A 22911-nucleotide genomic window follows, 5' to 3' on the forward strand; every position below is an offset into this window, starting at 1 on the left:
AACAATTTCAAATTCAATCATTTTAACGGATAAATACATTATTCATATTATTCTGTTGAATATTATAAAATAATCGATTATACCAAAATTCATACCGCAGTTTCAATACAGATTAATAGGCCTAATCTAAAAAAATTAAGAAAACAGAATAGGAACTAAATATTCCTAACTTAGCCTATAATTCTTTAGTCTTTTATTCACAATTAATTAGTCAATTACATCTAAAATAACTTATATTTATGCTAATTGTAAATAATCTAAACAATTAACGTTATCTCTATTAGAAAAAAAATTATTAAATTCATTTAAATAATCTTAATTCAAGTAGATGAGTGTAAATATAAATATACATTGGAGGTATCCTATCAATGTAAACTAATAGCACATCGATTTAGACAAATATATTCATATTAAAACAACCGATAAATTTATAATATAAACTAATATGATTTTATAAATTACTATTATCTTGACTGTAAATACTTAATTGATAAATAATAATTAAATTGGAAACGAATATTACACTCACAGTTTAATTTTTAAATAACGACAATAGAAGACTTATTAAATGGCATATCATAAGGAATAATAATATAATCTGATTGTTTTTACTTTATTAGAAATCCATACCTGTAATTTTCACAATGAGTGCGTAAAATATTAGCATTTTCTTGAATGTCAGTTAAATTTCTATATGTTTATAATACAAAATCGGCCATGGAGAAAACACTAAGATTTATGCACGCATCAAACGGAAATGCGGGTGAGGCCTAAGAGCTTTCAGAAACGATAGGAAACACACACACGTATTACATTTACTTCAACAATAATTAAGTTTATAAAATTTTAAGAAAAAATTTCACAAATTATTATTACATCTTCGGATTTATTCATGTTTTATTTCATAAAATTTTGTACAGGCGTATATTGTCGATTCTTATGAATTAATTTAATAGTTATAAGAAATATTGTAAGAAAAGGATTTATTTTGAAGCAAATATTCTTACATATCATGGTTAATTACATGCTTTTTGTGCTTTAGCTTATGAAAAGTAGAAAATGTTTTGAGAGTGTTGAATCTCTTTTATGATTATAATGAATTATTATTATCATTATTATTGTTTGATAGTGGAAATTCGTTATCAACTAAATAGAGAGCTTTAAATAAGAAATTTGAATAGTAATTTATGAATTACGTTAAGATATTAGTTTACATTTTTGCATTATAACATTTAGACTATAAAAATGTAATAATGCAAAAAAATGTAAACTTATAATTTCTATACGTTAAAATATTCCGGCACATTTTCAATGGACATTCACTTTCAAATAATTGCTTTTCTCATTGAAAAAATTAAAAATATCTCAAATTATACCAATTCTATGCAAAAAATTATAAACTAAACATCAGGTCAATAATGTAAGGAACACATCTAAAAACTATTAACTTCTATCGTATTCATAAAGCAAATAATTTGAAATATTCTATAGAATAAACACGTCAATATCGAGTTGTCGGTTTTTCGTAATTTATAATTAAATTGCACATATTGTTACTTTCTTATTTTTTACATAATTAATAAAATTAATATTGAGTCAAGATTCAGTTAGGGAATGAATGGTTTTTATTTACAAACATAAAACATTGGTGTGTGTGTATTTATATATATAATATATATAACATTGTAGATGAACACCCAAATTTTATATATAGGAACATTGCACAATGGAACACGGACACTTTCAGAATATGAATTATCTGAAGCACCAAATAAGTTCTACTTTAATTTGGTCTGAAAGAGGTAAAAAATAGAAGGGACGTTGGGAAATTATCAGTCCGATGTCCGATCGTTTGAGGCCAAGTGCACCATTTTATTTACAGGAAATTCTTTTACAGTCTTGCAAACCGGAATCTTTGAGCAAAATTTCGAATTTACGCCACTTGGCCCATGCTTACGTGGATGTTCATATTGGCGTGGCTGCATAGGCAGTACAACATGCCGCATCCCGGACACGAAGTGGTAGCCGTCACAGTCGGCATGGAGATTGCTGAAAGAGTAAATATCGGCCTTACATGTTTTATCTAAACATTCTGCCAGCAGATCTTGAGACCAACCAAATTTTGAAAAAAAACTTCAATTTCTGAATTTATTCTCTATAATCTGGAAATATTTTTAACTGTATTAATTTAAAGATGATAGAAATTGCCCAAACCAATTTTCTTTTCGAAATACAGTAGCCCCTCGTTATATCGCGGATTCGGATATATCGCGCTTTTTTTTATCCCCCAAAATTTTAAAAGAACTCTAGTCATTATAAATACAATACCAATAATACCAATTGCCATTCAATTTTTTTTTGCAACGAAATACGGTATTTTATCACTACCATTGTCCTTGAAAGTAACCACTGCGGGTGATAAATTCGTCAAGATCTAAATAAGCAAAACAGGTGGACAGATCAATTATCATTTATGTTTGGTTTCCTTTTGATATTAAAATTGTTTATTTATTGGTTTTAAGTACTCCTCATTCACAAGTTTCTGTGAATTCGAAAATTCAGACCTTTATGTGGATTGACGCAATACCGTCAATTCACATAAAGGTGTGAAATTTCGAATTCACCACGTAATGAGTAAGGAAAAGATTTATTTATTTTTTTAACAGAAAGTACTAAAATTTTTATACAGTAATAACTTTATTTTGCTTTCTAGAGAATTTTTACTCTGAAATTTTATAAGTTGATGCACTATTATATGTTCAATATTTATTTTTTGAAATTTCAATTACTGTATTTATAATTTTTATTGAAAAATATAAATTACACGAATTTTTAATAAGAGATTTATTATGAACTATAATACTGTATAATAAAATCGCAACTGATATTTTACTTTTATATCGACAGTATTTGTCTTTAAATGTCATTGTTAAAGAAACAATGCTAAATGGACGTGGCATTGTTTCTTTAACAATGGTATATATGTTTAAGTAAACGTCAATTAATACGATATAAACACGAATAAAATTAAATATTGAAAAACTAATCTTATTTTATACTAGAAACACTTGCTGATGAAAAAATAGAAATTTCACAGCATGTATAGCCTAAATCTGTTTAGTATAAGTCCAGAATTTTTTGTACTCGGTTATATCGCGCCGCCGGATATATCGTGCTTTTTCTTTGTCTCCCGACAAGCGCGATATAACAAGGGACTACTGTAATTTAAAATCAAATGTTATTAATGAAGCGGATATATCCAGCGCGACATTTAATCTGCATTTATGTCTAATGAGAATGAGTCTAAGAAAAACGAAAGTGTAATAACTCTATGGTCTCTAGTCTGCCTGGCCTCGGCCTGTCCGAACTTTTAAACAAGATACTGTACTTACTTCCGATACTACAGTTGACCTTCTTCGCCTGATTCGTCATGTACTTTTTCTGCCTGGCTCTGGAGTTTTGGAACCAAACCTGAGTCACTCGTTTGCTCAATCCCGTAATTTGTGCAATTCTTTCTAAATCTTGCCCGTCGGGATTTGAATCTAAATTAAAATTGGCTTGTAGCACCTGAAGTTGTTCCTCTGTAAAAGTAGTCCTGACTCTCTTAGTTTTGGTCTTCTGTTGAAGATCGTGTTCGCTGTTCTCTATGAAAAAAAGCTGTTGGAATATTAATAAATAAAATAGGTTGCATATAGCAACAGTTATTACCGTCGTTGGAGCCCGCTGCTCCGTCCAGTGAGTCGAAGTAATGTAATTTGCATAGCACCCTGTTCTCGTGCAGTGCGAATTCTTCTCCTGTGGACAGTTGACGTTTGCAAGCTTCGCAGGCAAAACAGGCCAAATGATATACTTGGTCACGTGCTCTTCTCACCCAATCTGATGCCTGAATAGTTCGGAAACATTTGGCACACTTGGCACCGAATTGCCTGAAAATAAGTAAAGAATCTGGTTATTCCTGGAACAAATATTGACAAGCGGATTGCAATTGATCAGTGAACTCAGTCAATGCTTTTCATATACTGTATTAGCGGCCTATAGGCAATAGAACAAGCAAGAATCATGGGCGGATAGTGTGTCAGGTGAGAAGGGAGTGCAACTAGCGGAGAAGAGAAGGGCGCATCGATCCCCCTGCAACCCACTAATGAACATATTACGGTCAACTGGCCTCATCAGGCTCTCCCTTCAGCTCCGTGCCAGCAGTTTCACGTCGACAAATCGAGTTTGCGGCGTTCCCTGGACGAACTAATGAAATTTCAACCGGCTGCAGACCAATCAGCCGTGAATCGCGTGGCCGCCGTGTGGGCTAAAAATGTAACGGTCGTTACGTCACGGGACCGCGGGCTATGTTTACCGGAAGGATGTGAGTGTACAGATACATCCCCACTAATAAGACCACCGGTGTCACTCTCTACTTACACAAAAAGGAATTAGACAAATTTGCGGCTTTCCAAACGTCTCATTAACACGTTAGAGGGTAGCTTTGTGTCATGGACCATTTCTTCAATAAATCTATACTGATTTGGATTGATTATTGCAGCCAGTCACTCCACATCCTATCTTTTTTCTATAAAAATTTTTATAGGGATTCCCGAAGGTTCTGAATGAATTAAGTATTTACCTAGAATCTCTGAAGAAATAATATCAATCACAGATTCTTTGATAGAACCGCCTTAATACCAAAATTAGTAAGGAAAATAGTGAAGTTCATCAAAATTTCTTTTATATTCTGTATATTATTTAAACTGTAGAAAATTAACTCTATCTCTAATAAAGCTTGGTTAACATAGTTTATCGGCACAGATTTTTATAAGCTTAGAACTGTTACTTGTTCCCCAAAAACGAATAGGTCTATTTAGACGTTAATCCCAGCAGTAAACGAAAAGACTTAATAGGCTTTTCTTCTCCGTCCCGACATGTTAATAAATCGTAAGCGTTTCTACCGTTCGATATTCTTTCTCTCAGTATCTTACTGGATCTGAATGATCTAAAATGGTAGCACATAAAATTATATAGCATAGTTATTTCATCCTTCTGTACTGATCAAGTATATGTTTAAGCATTTAAATATAATAACTCGGAAAGTTTTAATCGAAAGCCTTCTAGTTAACAGTTTTTTTTTTTTTTTTAACTTTTAATGGCTGTCGACAATCGATAAGTAAAATCAGCAATTGCCGGTATTTGGGATTTTTTATCGGGACCAATTGATGTCAGACGCGTGACGTGACAGTACCACATCGCGCGTAACGCTGTCTAACCTCATTGGCTTTTGACGAGTACAGAAGGTTAAGCTGTCGTCTCGGCCGATGAAGGGAACCGTGTTTGTGTCATTCAGACACAAATTATATTTCTATCTGTATTGGGCAACTATCAGAAAATGGTAGATCCGTTCGGTCAGTGCTCTTTATGTTGTATGTAAATCCGTAAGGAAATAATCGAAAGGAGAAATTCTTTCTACTTGATATTTCTAAAATAAACTAATTTAAAAACTATTTTATTGATTAGTCGATTCTGTTTTCGGAGCATTACAGACCCAACACATAATATAACGACTTATTTCTCATTAATTTACGTTTCCTTCCTTATTCTTCAATGAGTTGTGTCATTTTTGAACGATATACATTTTGTAAATACAATAAACTTTTTAAATTCTAACGACAATACTTTTTCATTCCATATAGATAATAGATAATATTTTTTTAATCATCCTCTGAAAAGCTGAAAAAAACAAGGTAGACTTATTTATTATTTTTCTATAACATCGTCTTCATTTTATCTCGAAATTTCAGTTTAGTTTCTATTGTTTGATAACATTTAAATTACTGTTAATTTAATTTAAATATAGAATTGAATTCTATTTTGTTTTTCCTTCAGATAAGTGAAAAACAATTTTTTTACCAGGAAGAAACGATCGATAAATAAACTGATAAAAAAAAATAATTGAAGGATATATACGAGATAACGCCTTTCATTCAATACATTCGAGTTATCAAGTTATGTTTTTTGATTCGTTCCGTATCTTAGTTAAAGCAAAAATAGGGTTGTGGCTCTTATTTAAATTCTATTCGCCTCACCCACTTCCGAACTAATTCTAATGCCGGAGGCCACTCCTCCTTCTTGAAAATATTGTATTTTTTTCTAACAGTAAAGAACCATTTAGTAGTAGTCATCCATTCCACGTTTTGTTAACGAATATCTTAAATCCTAGCGATATAAAAACGATTTCGATAAACTGAATACTATCATAAGATTTAAATATTCATGTACGAAGATGTTAGATTTTTGTTAAATTTCTTAAAATATTTAGAAATAATAGACGAAAACGGGTTTAGTAGACAATAGATTGCTTTGAATTAAGAAATCCTACATATACAATTTTATTAGATATTTATCCCAGAGTTCGTCTAGCTTCATTTAAACAATAAGCAATAGCTTCTCTTATTTCAAAATATCTAATAATAAACTATAATCTTAAATACTACATTAGAGAAAGGATGAAATTATTGAAGATTAATATTAAAAAGTAATGTAATCAATAATTATTTCTGTATTTATGGGAAAAGTGATAAATGTTTTAAGTTTAAAACTGATAGCATAGCTTCAGATAGACTTATTCCTAGAATTTAATCTTAATTTTTCTCTCTGAAAAGGCTTGATAATTTAATAAATAAAGCTTTCTTCTTACAATTAAGTCAAAAGGCATCAATTATACTAGTCTACTATTGGAAATAACCTGTATTCGGTTTCATTCTTAATCGATTTAAGTCAAATTATAGTACTAAATCGATTTATCTAACAGATTGATTATGATATAAAATTAAATGATAGGCAATATATCGAAAGGCCCACTATTATTTTGATTAAAGATACGCAATATGCTTTCTTGGTGACTACTATTTGTGTAGATAATTAATTAAATCGTGACTGCGTGATCTCTCGTTATATTCTAACTGCAATTCACTTCATATTCACTTCGCAATTAATTTTTTTTAAAAATTAATAGAAATATCACGAATCCATCTCTTTTAGAAACAGAATGAAGCTGGGAAAAATGAAGATATTCTTTAGAACAGGCCGTAATCATTTGAACAGTAGGCCTAATTGTTAAAATTCTCAGAGAAGTTAAAATTTAAATTGAAATATTTTTTAAAGCTACCTGCTACTGATATATATTTAATTCAGATTTAGTTCTTCGATTCAATTGATTAAAATCTTAACGATCTGACTTTTTATCTTTCATTTCTTTCTTAGAAAATTTATTCGATGCTATCATGTTATTTAAAATTTAACGTAATTTGGCTAAAATTGTAACAAAATTTAAAATTATGCATTAAATTTTATTATAAGATTTAAATGAGTAAATGGAAAATGAATCTGAGATGTGAAAGTTAACTGGAATCTAATTTTTTGTTAAGCGGAGAAAGTAGAGCTAAAGAAAAACTTATATTTTGTATGACTTACAGTGAGTCCGGCCTTCTTTCCGGATAAGTTGGATAAACAATTGAGAACATTCTAAATTACTCATAAAACTTAAAGAAAATCCGTTAAATTGTAATAAAGAATATATTAATTCCAAATTTTCATTTCTGATTTATCTCGAATTATTTCCTAGGATAAGATAATTCTTTTAATAATACTACCGGACAATCAATTTGCAGCGGATACGAAACTTCGACTGTGAGCCTCAGTTATATAGAGACTACCAGTTAACTAAAGTGAAAGTGGGAGCTAAAAAATAGAAGGTAAAAATCCGCAATCGCTAGGGACGAGTGGCTCAGGAATACGGAAGCAGTCTAGTTAGCCAGAGCAAACGACAACCAGTCAACCTGCTCACGTCCAATTCCCCTGGACATTCCCATCCCCACTGTCCGGCTAATTAGTCCTAATCACGTCGGAATTTGGCAATCCCTCTGACGGGTGCCATACCAGTTAACTTTGTGCTAACTGCTGCCTCCCCGGGGATGTTCTCCACTCCTCTTCTTCACCTAATTAAGTCTACTGAGCGAAAACTGTGGCAAGTGTCGCGTGTTCTGTCTCGATAGTCCGATCCGACCGACGCGGGGCAAAGCAAAAGCTCTAGTGACCAATAAAAGATCCATCCGTTTTATAAAACGATAAGCGAGTGGACCCAGCAGACATATTTTTGGCTGAAGGAATGCGAAGTCGTCGTTGGTTGTCAGAGAGCCCGGCGGGTCGCCTCGACCCAGGTGTGAAAAAGCCAGGGGACGAAATGATTGTTAGGTAAGATCGCGAGGTTCCCCGCCGCGTTCAGAAGATAATGTCTCGCTGTTCGCACTCGACAACACGCTATAAGAGGCATTCTAGCCAACTAGATGCATACTTACGAACATACACCATATACTTTTACGAACATTTCTGTCAGTTCTCGATAGAGTTTTCGTTTCTAAGCATTTTAGCGCAAGAACTCATAGGTAAAGGAAGTTGCAATTGCATTTGACGCTTCGACGATAGTGTTGGAATATTAGAGATTCTCATTCGTTTGACGGGAGGTATTGCATCAATTTTGTTACCTAAGAAAAGTGATCTTACCTGACGTAATCGGTTCTACAGTAGAGATGATCTTCTCTGACGAAACAAGATGGTTGCCGGTCGAGGGCTACTTGACAGACGGAACATCTAAGACAATGAGCGTGCCAGGATTGACCATTGACTCGAAGTAAGAAACGATCGGTTATCAGCTGGTTGCAGGAATAGCAAAGTTCTCTCTCTGTCTGCAAGAAACAAAAAAAGAAAAGAGTAGGAATCAAAAAGAGTTTTCTGCATTCTTAACGCTCTTAGTACGGTCGCGTTTTTGACAAAAAAAAAAGTCAGCGGGATTGACAAAAGAGCGGCCCTGCTTTGCTTTTTATTCCTCGTATAATTATAGACAAGAACGATAGTAAAATGTCGGGGTGAACATCATCTTACCAGGTCGTAAATCTGGAAATTACGAGCATCTCCAACGTTTTTATGGCGAGTTTCAATAGCTACTTCTTTTGTAAATCGGCGTTTGACCGCACGGCAGTCGAGAGGTGTTAATCGTCATAGTTGCTAGATCCGGCCTGACGGATGCCTCTGGCACAGAGAGATGTTTTCGGATCATAGTAGAACCAGAGCATTAGGTGCGATTTTACATCGGGATCTAAGTCTGTGTTCGTTACCGGACTCGGGCCATTTTAGATTTATAAATAGATTTGACTGGGGTGGAGGACATTCTTCCATTCGCTCACAGTGTTTCTACGCGCCTGTGCGCTTACGATTAGTAAGCGGCTCACGTCGTCAAAATCACGACTTGTCCACGGCCTCTTCTTCATTCCGATCACGTGGCCCGACCTGTGGATTGAGGTTGACAGAAGAATTCGAAACGGACGGCCGTCATCTTCAGTTGACAAAGATCAAGTTGGCCAGAGACCGAAATGGAAAAAGGTTTCGTTACTTGATTGTTATTAGTTTCCTTACTTTGATAGACTATCGAAAGGAAGTCTCAATTGTGGCTTTATTTGACAATAAAAGGAAAATTTCTGCGTACTTGATAAAAATTTTGCTTGATGCCGTCAACGAGAATGTGTGAAAGGCGATCCGGATGCCGAGAAAAATTCGTCTGTAACAAAAGTACAGGTTAACTGGATCCCCGTAGGGGTCAACCTGACTCCGGTGATGTATGGGATGTCCTAGAGAGACCAGGTGGAGGCCGCCAGACAGCGTGCGGTCCTCCAATATCTGACTCACCCGCTTGATCCACGTGGTTGGGAAAGCAAACGGATTTTAACTGGGATTCGGGATTTCTTATGGCCCGATCGTATCATCTTTCGACCCGTTTTAAAGAAAAATGGACGACCATACTCCAACTAAGTTGGAAAATATTCAGTTTGGCTATAACCCGAAAAGGCGTGACTATCGGCCCACTCCTTCTAGCATAACCCAAGTGACAATGGACCGAGATGGCCATCAATTTGATCCACACCACGTCCAGATAGAGTTTCCTAAACTAACAATGACTGCAACCCAACCGGTCCTCTCCCCGCAATTGTCAATTGGTCGGAGTCACTCCACATCCTGTCCTTTGGCGCGTATCGGCTACGTCTAAACTTTTGCATCCCTTCTATTTCATCAACTTAGTCAAAAACGATTACTTCTCCGATTTTCTTGGCATGCTCGGTTTAATAGCCACTGCCATTACTCATAAACTCTCTTTCCTTTCGCCCCTTAACACCTCCGCACATTTATCAGTCACTAGGGGATCGGAAAACGAGTAAAGGAGGAAAGTAGACTTTATTCTCTCACGTGACTCAATTTTCCAAGAATGTATTCTCCGGAGTGACTTTTCTTTGCCATTATCTAATTTAATCTACCTTCAGATCATCTCTCCCAACTTGGATTTCAATTCAGGTAAATAATTTCTTAAAAACTTTAAGTATTTCGATTTTTCTTTTAATTTCTTTTTATTTTAGTAATATAACGACCCCGTTAAAATTTTTCTCATGTAAGGATGTAAATGCGATTATAATATTACGAAATTGCATAATTTAATGGCTAATTCTTTTTAAGTTTGACATTTAAGTTTTTATATTTAGTAGTTTAACTGTTTATACGAATAAGATTAAGTAATTAAGTGTGGAAATGAAAAATTTAACGCGCAGTTCGGGTCTTTACACTATTTTTTTTTATTCCCGTTGCAGAGGTATTTTTGGCGAAAAATTAATTATTATTTTTATAGGATGCAACGGTGTATTTGCATGATAACTAGATCTATCCTCCCTTTGTTGACTCGGAAACAGTTCAAGAGTTTAAAGCAAAAGAAAGAACTGTATACAAGATAAACAAATTATGATATCCCTGCAGAGAAGCTGTTCTGTTCCAATCGAATTCTGGTCACGTGTACTAAGACAAGGGACCGAGTAATTATGAAAGATTCGAGAACGGAATTCCAAGTAGATCACGTGACTGGACACTGGCGTTCTTCCTGTCTGTTTTTAAAATTTAAATTTTTTTTCCGGTGCGGGAATTGGCCAAATAGTCAAATTTAATAATTCTATCCGGCCATAATTTTAATTCCGAGATTACGTGCTCTTGTCTTTTTTTTTCGACAACTGGAGTTACCTAAACTCGTAAAATAGACAGAAAGGTGTTACACCGCAGCATCTAATTCTCTGACTATAGCAGAGATAAGATCTCTGTGAGTGATGAGACTCGGCTAAAGATGGCATTCGAATGGCCTAAATAGATCTATCTGAAAACAGTCCTATCATCTCCATTTTTTTAGAAAATGTTGACTTCATAATCTTAAAATTCGTTTTTTTTTGTGTCCGAGTGCTATATACTGATGCATTAGTAAAAGAGGGATGAGAATATTTTCTGTCTATACGTGTACTTTTAATCTACGTATAAAAGTCTGGACCTTTTGTACGCAAATTAGAAAGGGGAAAAAAACTCGAGGACGGAAATTCACAGAAGAAAAAAATAGAAAGGAAGACATTAACCATCAATTATAAGTTATTAGAGACTCCTTCACTCAGTAAAACCATTTAATTTTCTTTCAGTTATGGACAGATTGAGAGCACCTTTTCTACCCTACCACTTCAAACTGGAGCGTCTCTATGACGTCACTGGCCATCTCCTTCCCCCTTCCAAATTAAGCTTTCAGACCGTACTCGATGAAAATTTAACTTCCGTCCCCAAGAGACGAATGACGCGCCTACGGGCTGTTAAAGACAGAGTGGGCAACTAGTCCGACCCGGACATAGATCGGAAAAAACAAGGAAGGGGAAGAGCACCTACCTTCATCACACTAACAGTCACCTGGTCATCACTGATCATCTCCGCCAGAACTGACCCTCGGAGGGCCCGGACACGGATTCTCTCCGACCGGCTATTCGCTTTAAAACCGACCAACTGGCAATAACCAGAAATGTTTGCTCGATCCGGTAAACCCGGCATCTGCTGACGTCAGAGAGCTCCGTCCAATGGAACGAGTCTTGGGTGTGTCCTGGTATCCGCCACAATTTTCGCTCCATGTGCGAATCCGCTTTGTGCCCGCACCGTCGAAAGTCGAGTGTACTCGGACAAAAGGGCCTGCATGTATCCGTCATTTCCGAACACGACAAACTACAAGAGGAGCAAAAGGTAAGCTCTACTTTTGATAGACTCCGCACAATAGTCGGACGTCAGTGGGAACAAACAGCGCCTCTTGTAGACGACGTGCGGTTGACCCCGTCAATAGGGGCGGACTGACATATTGACCGCTTACACCCCGAGCAGTAACTCAGGCAGGGTAAAGACCACGGTTCTGCCACACAAAGCGGAACCGTTGAAGTGTGAACAGGACCAGGTCTGTTCGAGCGTGTCGGGCCCAGTCCTGCCCCTTTTGCCAGAATCGCAACTGTCATCAATGTAATTGTGCCCGTAATGTATCCTCGTATCGTATTTACATTTGCATAAATCGACCCTTTGACCTATGGTCAACGAGGGCCGACTAAACTTAGGATTCGTGCTGAATCTTAAAAAGTTTTACTCGGGCCGAAAAGTATTTTGAATCGGCGTATGATAAAGAAACTGGGAATTTTCGTCCTCCCAATAGTCTCAGTATCTCCCACCCTCACTGAAAAGGTCTTTCTGTCCTGAAATGTTTAAAAGTAAGAGCAGTCGTTGCTTTTCCCGATGCGGGGTGCATCTTTCTAACTTTTTATACTGTTTTGTGACCCGGCAACTGCCAAGCGCACGACTAATTTACGAAGATCCCCGACAGAGAAACATCGTACTTCACTGTTTTGGGTGGGTGCGTACTATTCACTGACTTTGATCTCGGTTGGAGGGTGGATTCATCCGAATTCCATTCTTCCCATCTTGTAATGGAGTTTATTCCTAATTCTTTGGCCCGTGGCCTGTCGAATCTTCACTATAACGAGTTTTGCATGATAGATCACAAACGCTTGATTTACATCCCTGAGAGAACAGGTAGAGTGGCGATCGACTGATTCTACAGATTTACGAGAGTTCGCCGACGTTCAAATCAGATAAGTTCGTCTTCACATTAAATGGAAGCATGTTCTGTCTGAACATGGCTCCTTCGAATGTTTACGAGATTGTACCGTTTGTCGAGAATACAAACGAAGCAACCCTCAGGCTTTTTTCACACATTCGCGTAAAATTTTGTCTTGTTTCTGAATGAAAGGTTTCTGATAGAGTCAGAAATTTTTTGACAATGCTTCACAGGAAAACACGGGCCTGAAAGATCCAAAATTTAGATCGTTGATTAACACAGCAATGTTTGGATATTTAAAACTCTAGAAGCTATAGTTTTAATAAAGAATTCTTTGATTTACAATAAAGTTATAATAAATATAACTTCATGTTTCTAATATTAAGGGATTTTATTTTAATGTTCATTTTATAAAAATTCTTTTTCATTGACTGAACCATTAGATCGAAGTTCATTGATATTAATTTTTGATTAAGTATAAAATCTCTCAGTTAATAATATTTTAATCAGTTCTAATAGCAAAATTAAAAATTAAAACCTGTTTATTTACTGATATTTATGCTTACAGTCTTAATAAATCATTGTCCTTTTGATTGTTTCGGACTGTCAGATACAGTACTGTACTGTACGTATCATATCGTTCCAACGCGTATTTTATTTTTTTTATTTTAAGGTAGCCCGAAGGACTCCAACTTGTCTTTCATATTGAAAATATCAAGATTCGAACTCAAATAACCGAGAATAAGATCATTCGATCCGACTGTACTTTAAAACAGCTTAATTGTTAAGAAGAGGAAGAGAAATTTTCTTCATTGTCGCTTCGAGAAAGATTCGGGCCAACGAGACAAAATGATGCAAATCAGACATGGCGATGCACCTGGTACCTACTTTTCTCCTTATCATAATAAACTTTTTTGTTATGTACGAATTGGCAGCTTTCAGTTGTATTTTATGATCGAACGAAAAATTTGAATATGAAATTTCTCGGCAGATCTGATCTAAGTAGGCCTTTAGTTTACATACAAGTTTCGGTCGACGGATTCTTCGTCCTTGCATACGAAGTTGAATAATGAATTCGATTCACGTAAGAAAGATTTAAGTAACAATATGTCTAATTTCCAAAAACGCCCTTTAGGTTAGTAAAATGTAATTAATGATTAGATAGAAATGGGTTTTTCTGCGGGTTGCAGGAAATTCATTTTATGTCAAATAATGGCGTCAGTAGTTCGGAAGTTATAGAGGGTTGAAGTGTGGCGTGAACGATTGGCTCTTAATGAGAATTTGGGTACAACCTCTATTGTCGGATACCGCGCTTTGAAAAGGACGACTCCCTTGCATAAACGTCTAATCACACTTCGCTGCCTGCAGATGGGACAAACGGCGGGGATGCAGCGATTGACAAACACCATCCGCTACCCCGGACAAGCTGCAATTTGTAAGCCTTCGTACCGTTAATTATTTTAGCCTCTGTATCAAAGAAATACGGTTGATTTTCAGAACTATTTTGTCCTGAGTGAATTGAAATCTGTTGCAATTAACTCTGTCTTCTCTTTTCTATTTAAATTCTATTATTTATAATGCGGGATATCATTCTTCTTGGGATCAGGTCTTCATACTTAGCGATTAAACTTGCATTACTGGACCGAATAGAAACGTCGAGTTCGGTACGTGATCGATACCTGTTTAAGTTAACTTATCAGTTAACGACCACAAACTTTAGACTATATAATCTAGTTTTTCTTCGGGGGAAAATAAATTCCGCCAATGATTGAAGAGGCGGTTCCATATCCACAAAGTGGTCGGCAAGCCCAGAGGAATGCGCCGTAATTCCGAGTCCGATCGTCTAAGGTAGCCGCGATCCAAACTAGGCCGGCGTGTAATTCGGTTACCGTGATTCCCGTGTTGGAGACTAGGCTAACCGTGTTACTAGACTTGTCGACACCGCCATCTATCGATTCACGCCGCCATGAGCCACAATTAAATCAGCCCCTCGCCCGTGCTGGTGCGGTCGCTGCGGTTTCCACTTCACCGCCTCATCGGCCAGTCATGGACACGTGTCCCGATTTACATGGATGACCGGCCGCCACGTGTGCCGGCCACGTGGCAAAAAAAGATCTGCCTTCGCTTCGGCTGCATGAAAGGCTCTTCCACTCTCCTTTTAAACGGATTAAGGTTATCCTAGTTTTTCCCACCCGTCTGGATGATACGTCTGTCGATTATGGTCAATCACCATTTCCTCGAATTGCATCCACTCGACGAAGAAAATAAATTTGCCGCTTTTACACCGTTCTACTGTACAGTCGCATCATTTATTTAAAAATCTGGGGTTTTTAAAATCCCTTTTTTGCAATAATTAAGCTTTTCGGAATAGATCCACTTTCTTGCATTGCTATCTGGCCAGGCGGGAAGCCACCTACGGTCGACACCCGCCAACCGGAAAGAAGAGGATGTTTTCTTGGTAGAAAACCTCGTCAGACCCCATCCGTTCACCGTGGGAGATGACGGACAATCGGAAGAACAAGAGATGTAATTGCGTCATTAATGTCCATTGCTCGAAGACTGCGGGACAGAATGTGCTATTTAAGGCGGATCCCCGATTTTCTCTTTCGATAACCCCGAATAACATGCGTTCGACCATTGTCGGATCTTTATTTGAACAAACTTGCAATTTAATGAGATTGGCATAAAATCTTTTAATACTGCACAAACAAAAGTGTAGTGTACAGTACAATACAGTACAGTGTATGCAATTACTCGAATATTACGAAATATTAACATTTATTTTCATAGAAGCTGGTAAATTTTTCGTTTTTGCCAATTAGATTATTTAAACAAATATTTAATTGACTATTTTTGTCTGATTATTACTCACATTTTTAAACCCAATAATTAAATATATAATTAATATGCGGTTTTTAAACAAATATTTAATTGACTATTTTTGTCTGATTATTACTCACATTTTTAAACCCAATAATTAAATATATAATTAATATGCGGTTAGAGTAACCTAGGAAAAAGCACAAAACAAAACAAAATTCACAGGCCTGTGTTGTTTTTTATGTTAATGTTTGTTTTAAACGATAAAAATGGCTAAAAACACTACTATTTATCATTTTTTAAAATTTAACAAAATTTATTCTGACTTGCGATGTATGAAAGAATCGCTTCTGAAAAATGTTCAGGACATCATCCTTTCATCTTAAATTATTCTTAACATTCTCTGAGTGGAAACAGTAAATTAATTTAATTACATATTAGTAAATACATTATTTGATATTTTAATTATTAGGCCTATTTTCAATTCTTGTTAAAACTACAGCATCAATGAGAATTGCGTTAATTCAAACACGAGGAGATTAAATTGGAATTTTCAACCTCTATTAGTCTATAGCAATGGCCACAGTCTTATCCAATATGAACTATTTCATCCGAAATGAGGCATCCAAAATTTTCGGAATTCGAAAATTTTGTCTTATTCTTTATATTTTTATTCTTATCAGCAAAATTCTTGCTAGTTTAAATGGTGTGTGTATAATGTTAATATCCCATTTTTCGTTTAAATTATAAAATATAGGCTATACTGCATCTAGCCTATTCCAATCGATTTATTACAGTAAAAAATTATTTATTTTTAAAAGAATTAGCTTAGATATTAATTGGTTATTTAAGCCTACATACAAAAGATATGAACTTAATTATTTATATTTAAAGATAATTTGGAAAGGATATTTGACGCAACTTTTTCACTCGTCTCCTTTCAAATATCGAAAAGAAATTCATATTGAATATTAGCTGTTCCTTAGCAAATATCGCTAAGGAAACGCTGAAAAGCTTACATTATCTTATTCTTATCCACCGAATCTTATTCTAATAAAGGTAATCGAGACTTTTCTATAAAATATTCCATAATTTTATAATTTAAACCGAAGTTTACTATTTTTAAATAGTTAGGTCAATAAAAAAATTTTTTTTGTTGGAAATGTAGTCTATTTCGTAAGTTGAATTCTGTATAGTTTAGATACTGTAAGCATAAACCAATTAGTTAATAATCTTATCATCATAGTTTTTCTGTATTGGATAGCCTACAATGAATCGATATTCTGTTATTACTTTACCAAGATTTACAGCTTACTCTACCAAAAGCTTTTTATTAATTTATAACTGATCCGAACTGCCGTGAGCTTTCATAAATATTTCGATTTTGTTTGCGACCGGCCTCATTTCGAATGAAATAGTTCATATTGGATAGGACTGTGGCCATTGCTATAGACTAATAGAGGTTGAAAATTCCAATTTAATCTCCTCGTGTTTGAATTAACGCAATTCTCATTGATGCTGTAGTTTTAACAAGAATTGAAAATAGGCCTAATAATTAAAATATCAAATAATGTATTTACTAATATGTAATTAAATTAATTTACTGTTTCCACTCAGAGAATGTTAAGAATAATTTAAGATGAAAGGATGAAGTCCTGAACATTTTTCAGAAGCGATTCTTTCATACATCGCAAGTCAGAGTAAATTTTGTTAAATTTAAAAAAAAAAATGATAAAGAAATAGTAGTGTTTTTAGCCATTTTTATCGTTTAAAACAAACATTAACATAAAAAACAAATATCATTTTAATAATAGAATTTGCATAACTTTTCCAATGATTTAAAAATAGAGATTTAAATGCAGCTTTGATTACGCATCGTGTTAACAATAGCAAATCAAAAATAATAAAAATGTATTTCTATAAGTAAACTTATTTCTCTTTTCTAGAATATCTCAATAAATTCGAATTAAATGATTCCATAATGCTTAAAATTATAATATTACAGTTTTACTTGGTAATACAATGAGTATTGTTATAAACTTAAGTCTGTTTACTTTTAAAGGTGTACAGTACTTTTTTCTCTTATAAAAAAATATAACAATATTAGACTGATTTAATAAATATTACAGAGTTAGTAATTACAAATTTCATTTTAAAATTGAAATTAGTCTATTGAATCGTAGCCGAAGATAAAACTTTCTAATTGTTAAACAAAAATAATATATAGCCTTAAATCTAAATTTTTATATTGTTTACTAGACTTAACCATTAAAAAATATAGTTAAATTTAAAAATTCGGTTATTGAAAACTGAGAAATTTAGATCGATCATAAACTAGAATATAATATGAGTAGGTTAAAATAAGGCTTGTATTTTCTTATAATATTAAGCCTACTCTTTAAAACGTTTAAAAACGTTTTTTTATCAAAATATTAATGTAAGTTAATTTAATTTAATAGGTTAAATTGTTGTTTAACGGATCCTTTTATAGTCTAGATGGCAGTAGGAGTGTAGACTATGCAATAGGCATAGATGGCAATTGGCTATTGCAGAAAAGTAGACTAATCCTCAAGTATCAACCGATTGATAGTCAAATACTGATTGAAGCTTTTCATTTACCGTAACTAATAATAATATTTACTATTTGAACTAATGGGTCTTTTATATCATTTTGCAGATTTATTGTGAAGAATTTCATAACGATTTTTTAAAATTTATTTTTTACACATTTTAAGTTATTAATATAATAATATTTGCACCAGCAGAATATTTCAAAATAATGCTATTTTAAATAACATCAATAAGGATAAAACATCAAACAAACAGCCCGATAAAGGAATCCGAATTTGGTATTTGACGAAATTATCCGGTTAATTGTATTTACTATAAACAAGGATAAAATAGCCTAAAAATAGAAATATTAATAAATATTAATACGTATACACTAACTTATGTATTTTCAATAGTTTTGGCTTTTTTCGAAAACATGGATCTTCCCCATTTAAACTACGGTCCGGAATAAATATGTTAAATCAACCGATAAGGCCTCGAGGAAGCATATTAAACGGAAAAGAGAAAGAACCTTAACTTTAAAATAAAAAAAGCGTGTTATAAAATGAATATAAGCATCGAGAGGAATTTTCTATTTAAAGTAGAAAGTCTTGACAACCTTAGTTCACTATCCGACTATTTTAAATAGAATTCGGACTTCCAAATCTTAAATTATCAATTCGAAGCACCTTATTGGTCACTAATTCGATTAAGCTGAATTAAATGTTAATTTATCGAGACATCTTCTATCCTATTGGCTGACCGATGAAAAAAAGCTATAAAATTTACCAATAGGCATCAACACTCTCAGATTAATAACACTCATACATCGCGCCATCTGTCGAAAGCGGAACGAATTAATTAAGGGCGTGTGTTGCGAATGAATGATGTGCTGAAGGGAGAGAAGGGCGTTGGCTATTGAAAACGTCTCCAATCGAAAATGGTGAAGGAGCGGCGATCTTGCTTTAATTATATGGGATCCGCCTCCTTGAATGGCATCCGCCTCATAAATTGTGAGCCAATCTGTTTTGACGAGGATATTCCATTTCGTTCGGCGACTGATCGATAAACATGATATCATTTTTTGAATTTCTATCAAATTTATTATTAAAAGATGGTATTGAGATCCGTTATTTTGCTTATTGTATAATCATAAATATGTTCTGTAGACTCTGTTAACTATGGAAATGAAAAATATAGTAAAAATGTTCATTAAAACATAAAATACAGTATATAAAAATATGTGAATATATAAGGATTTTATCTACTTTTCATTTTTCTTATCGTTCATTTGATAATACTTTGTGTAATTCATTGTTTAATCGAAAGGAAGTACTGTATATATATTATTTATAATATATATTAAAACTATAATTTCTAATTTTATTTGTTATTCATAAAACTGATCGATAAAAAATAGATAATTGACCGAAAGTTAAGTTTAAATTAATTAAACTAATTAAGCTCACATTTAAAAATTCAAATGAAAAAATAAAATATTATAAAGTTTTAAATTTAAAAATAGAAAATATTTATAAAAAATTAAGTTCAAAAGCTTCATTTTTATCAAAAGTGTATCTTAATCCAAATAAAAGAGATTAAATAAACCAATTCTTTTTATTGTGTATGACGTAATACATCGATTATTATAATTTCATAAACATTCTATCTTAGAAAAGAAATTATTTAAGTTTTATCGATTCATTTAACTTAATTTTAATAATGAAATAACTCAGTTAACAGAATTAATAATCGTCTTTTCGTGTAAAATGAAGGATTGAATGCGTTTTAATTCGCTTAAGTCAATTTTAAAACTTTAAAAAAACAACTTTATTGTAAATAAGAATTTAATATTAAAATAAGTTACTTTATTTAAATAAGATAAGTTATTGTAGGAGATTAACTATATTTTCAAGCTTAAAAGTTGAATTTTGATGTTAAGAAGAATTTATCCAATGCAAAACAAAACTTTTATTATTTTTAGATATAAGCTAATTATTTTATTGCTATTATTTTACGTTGTATTAGTGCCAAACTTGTTTAATTTATAGGTATTACAATAAGTATTAAACATTATTATATACAGTAGTTATATAAAGTCATAAGTTATTATGTAACTTACTACTTATATAACTATTAACAAGCAACAATTGAATATGATATAGATCTTTGAAGGTCTGATCCTGTTTATATAATTTTGGAAGTCTGTTGTCTGATCCATATTTCTTTATATTATAAAAACATGAAATCAATACTACACAACTACTTTTTGCAAAATCATTATTAATTTTTTTGTATAAGATTATCAATAGTGTTAATGCTGTCTCTATTTGTAAAGAATTGCAATTAACCATAATATAAATCTAGAAATATTGGTTAAAACAATAATATATACTCGTATTACCAAGGTGTAAATTGAATATCAGAGAAAAAATATATTTTACAGATCTATTATGTATAATCATTTGGATATAAGATATTGTTCGAAAGAAAGTTAAAATACATTTAAAAATAGTATGAAAAAATATAAGATGTAACACTTGCTGTTGCCGTATTTTAGTTAATTAACAATATTAATTGAACGTTAAATTTTCAATAGCCTATTAATGTTATTGTGTGTTAATTTGGATAATTTATTAAATGCACATATTGCTACATTTGTTTTAAAAAATAAACAGTAGATTCTGCAATTTATATAATGGCTAATGTTTCACTTCATTATGTATCTAAATATTAATGTATTAGTTTTGTTACTACTAATTGTTAATGTGAATGTTAATTATGTGTAGCCTATATTGTAGACAGCCGTCATAAAATATTTTTAAAAATATTTTGTGCTATATTTTGCTTCTTTTATGTCATGTTTGTAAAAGAGAGAAATGTAAAAAGTTCTCTATTCTTACACATAGAAATAAATTAAATTAAATTATATTTTCGTACAAAGTTTTAAGTTATAATTTATTAATAAGAACTAACTTTATATAAAACTGATTAAATTGATGATATCTAGGTTTATGTACTATACTACAGTACATTCAATGTTATATGTATTCTAATTTATATATAGGCCTATACAGTATATTCTTTTATCTTTGATTTTGTATTGGAGACACTTTGTTTTTGCCCGGGGATGATCACTTTGCCTAACTGGAATAGCCTTACTAATTTCTGCGAATAAATAATTTTCCAGTTTTGTTTTAATCTTTAAATTATCATTTTAATTTTGCGACAAATAAATAGTCCATAGTCTCTAACGTCTGGACAAAAGTTATTTATAAATAATTTATATTTCAAGAATGAACAATTATGTAAATATTTATTTTAAATAATTTATATATACTCCGTTGCAGCATTTAGCAATAAAATTTTACGATAGAAAATACGTATTTCAAAAATAGGAAAATATTTGCAATTAATTCTCACAAAGATTTCACGATTGACTATTAAAATTAGCGAATTTGCTGGTAATGTGCAATAATAAAACAAAATTTTTCACGATTTAGTCAAAACTTTTTAAGAAAAACGCATCATTGTACAGAATAGAGGTGACTGATTTCACATATTAAAGAAAACTTTTAAATAAATTTAAGACAAACTATTATCGCAGTTTTAATAATCTTATTTATAATTTTAGTTCGATTGTTTCGTTTCCTGTGACATCGTATTTTAATACTACTATGTATAAAAATATCAATACGAATTATAAATAATGTGCTGCAATAAACGATACTGTATACACAATATAACAAATACGCTACAGATTAGTGACTAAATTGTTTATTTTTCTAAAGTAAATGAATGATCTGATAGGTAACAGGTTACAATACAGACAGACCATTATAAGCCTATAGTTTTTGTAGCGTTTCGCTCAAAACAATCGAAATAAAATTAGAAATAATATTATTGAATGCACGATAATAGTCTGTCTTAAATTTGTTGAAAAGTTTTCTTTAATTCGTCGCTTCTATTCTGCATAATGTCGAGTGTTTCCTCAAAAGTTTTAATTAAATCGTGGAAAGCTTTATTTCGTTTTCGCACATTGTTCGTGAATTCGTGAAATTTTAATCGCCAACGAATGAAACATAAGATTTAAAAAATATATTTATTACATATTTGTCTTGTTTAATTACAGAATAAAATCAGTTTCACGAAGACAAAAAAAAATATTTAATTTTATGATCATCATCCGATCTTACTCGTCGTAATTCCTTTATATTTTAGGTTCGTATATAGATATGCTGTAACTTATATAGGCCTATACATGCAAATCATAAAATAACAAAACACAATCTCAAACTTCTGTTATCTAATTACTGTATTTACAAAATTAGTTAAGTAAGACTGTTGAAGAAGAAGGGGAGAAGCCAATTAACATTCTCTTCTTTGACAATATCTATATCATCAATTATTAGCACATACTAATAGTTAATATAAATAGTTGACGGTTTGAAGATGTGTTTTGTTATTATATTATCTGTACAAATTTCATAGCATTTAATTGGTTTAAGACATTGCAGGAGGAAAGAGAAAATGAGCATATAAAAACATTCAATATAATTCTTATT

General features: G+C 32.7%; 1 protein-coding gene across 1 annotated transcript; it reads right to left on the reverse strand.

Annotated features, from left to right (window-relative positions):
- Positions 1-1613: 1613 nt before the first annotated feature.
- On the reverse strand, positions 1614-11886 carry LOC111622561 (LIM/homeobox protein Awh-like). Its single transcript, XM_023364969.1, has 5 exons — positions 11776-11886; positions 8548-8729; positions 3709-3926; positions 3393-3644; positions 1614-2049 (listed from the first exon to the last, which is right to left on the reverse strand). Exons 1-5 carry the CDS (start codon positions 11812-11814, stop codon positions 1934-1936), a joined length of 807 nt encoding a protein of 268 aa, XP_023220737.1. The 5' UTR covers positions 11815-11886; the 3' UTR covers positions 1614-1933.
- Between the last annotated feature and the right edge of the window lie 11025 nt (positions 11887-22911).

Source organism: Centruroides sculpturatus, unplaced genomic scaffold, assembly GCF_000671375.1.
Source record: "Centruroides sculpturatus isolate CEXI.00-Female unplaced genomic scaffold, Cexi_2.0 scaffold199, whole genome shotgun sequence".
NCBI lineage: Eukaryota > Metazoa > Arthropoda > Arachnida > Scorpiones > Buthidae > Centruroides > Centruroides sculpturatus.

Coding starts and splice junctions, on each gene's coding strand:
- LOC111622561 (XM_023364969.1), bottom strand. CDS start 11,814: ATGATCAGTGATGACCAGGTGACTGTTAGTGTGATGAAG. Junction 8,730..11,775: donor TGACTGTTAGTGTGATGAAG/GTAGGTGCTCTT, acceptor TGTTTCTTGCAG/ACAGAGAGAGAACTTTGCTA. Junction 3,927..8,547: donor TGTAGAACCGATTACGTCAG/GTAAGATCACTT, acceptor ACTTATTTTCAG/GCAATTCGGTGCCAAGTGTG.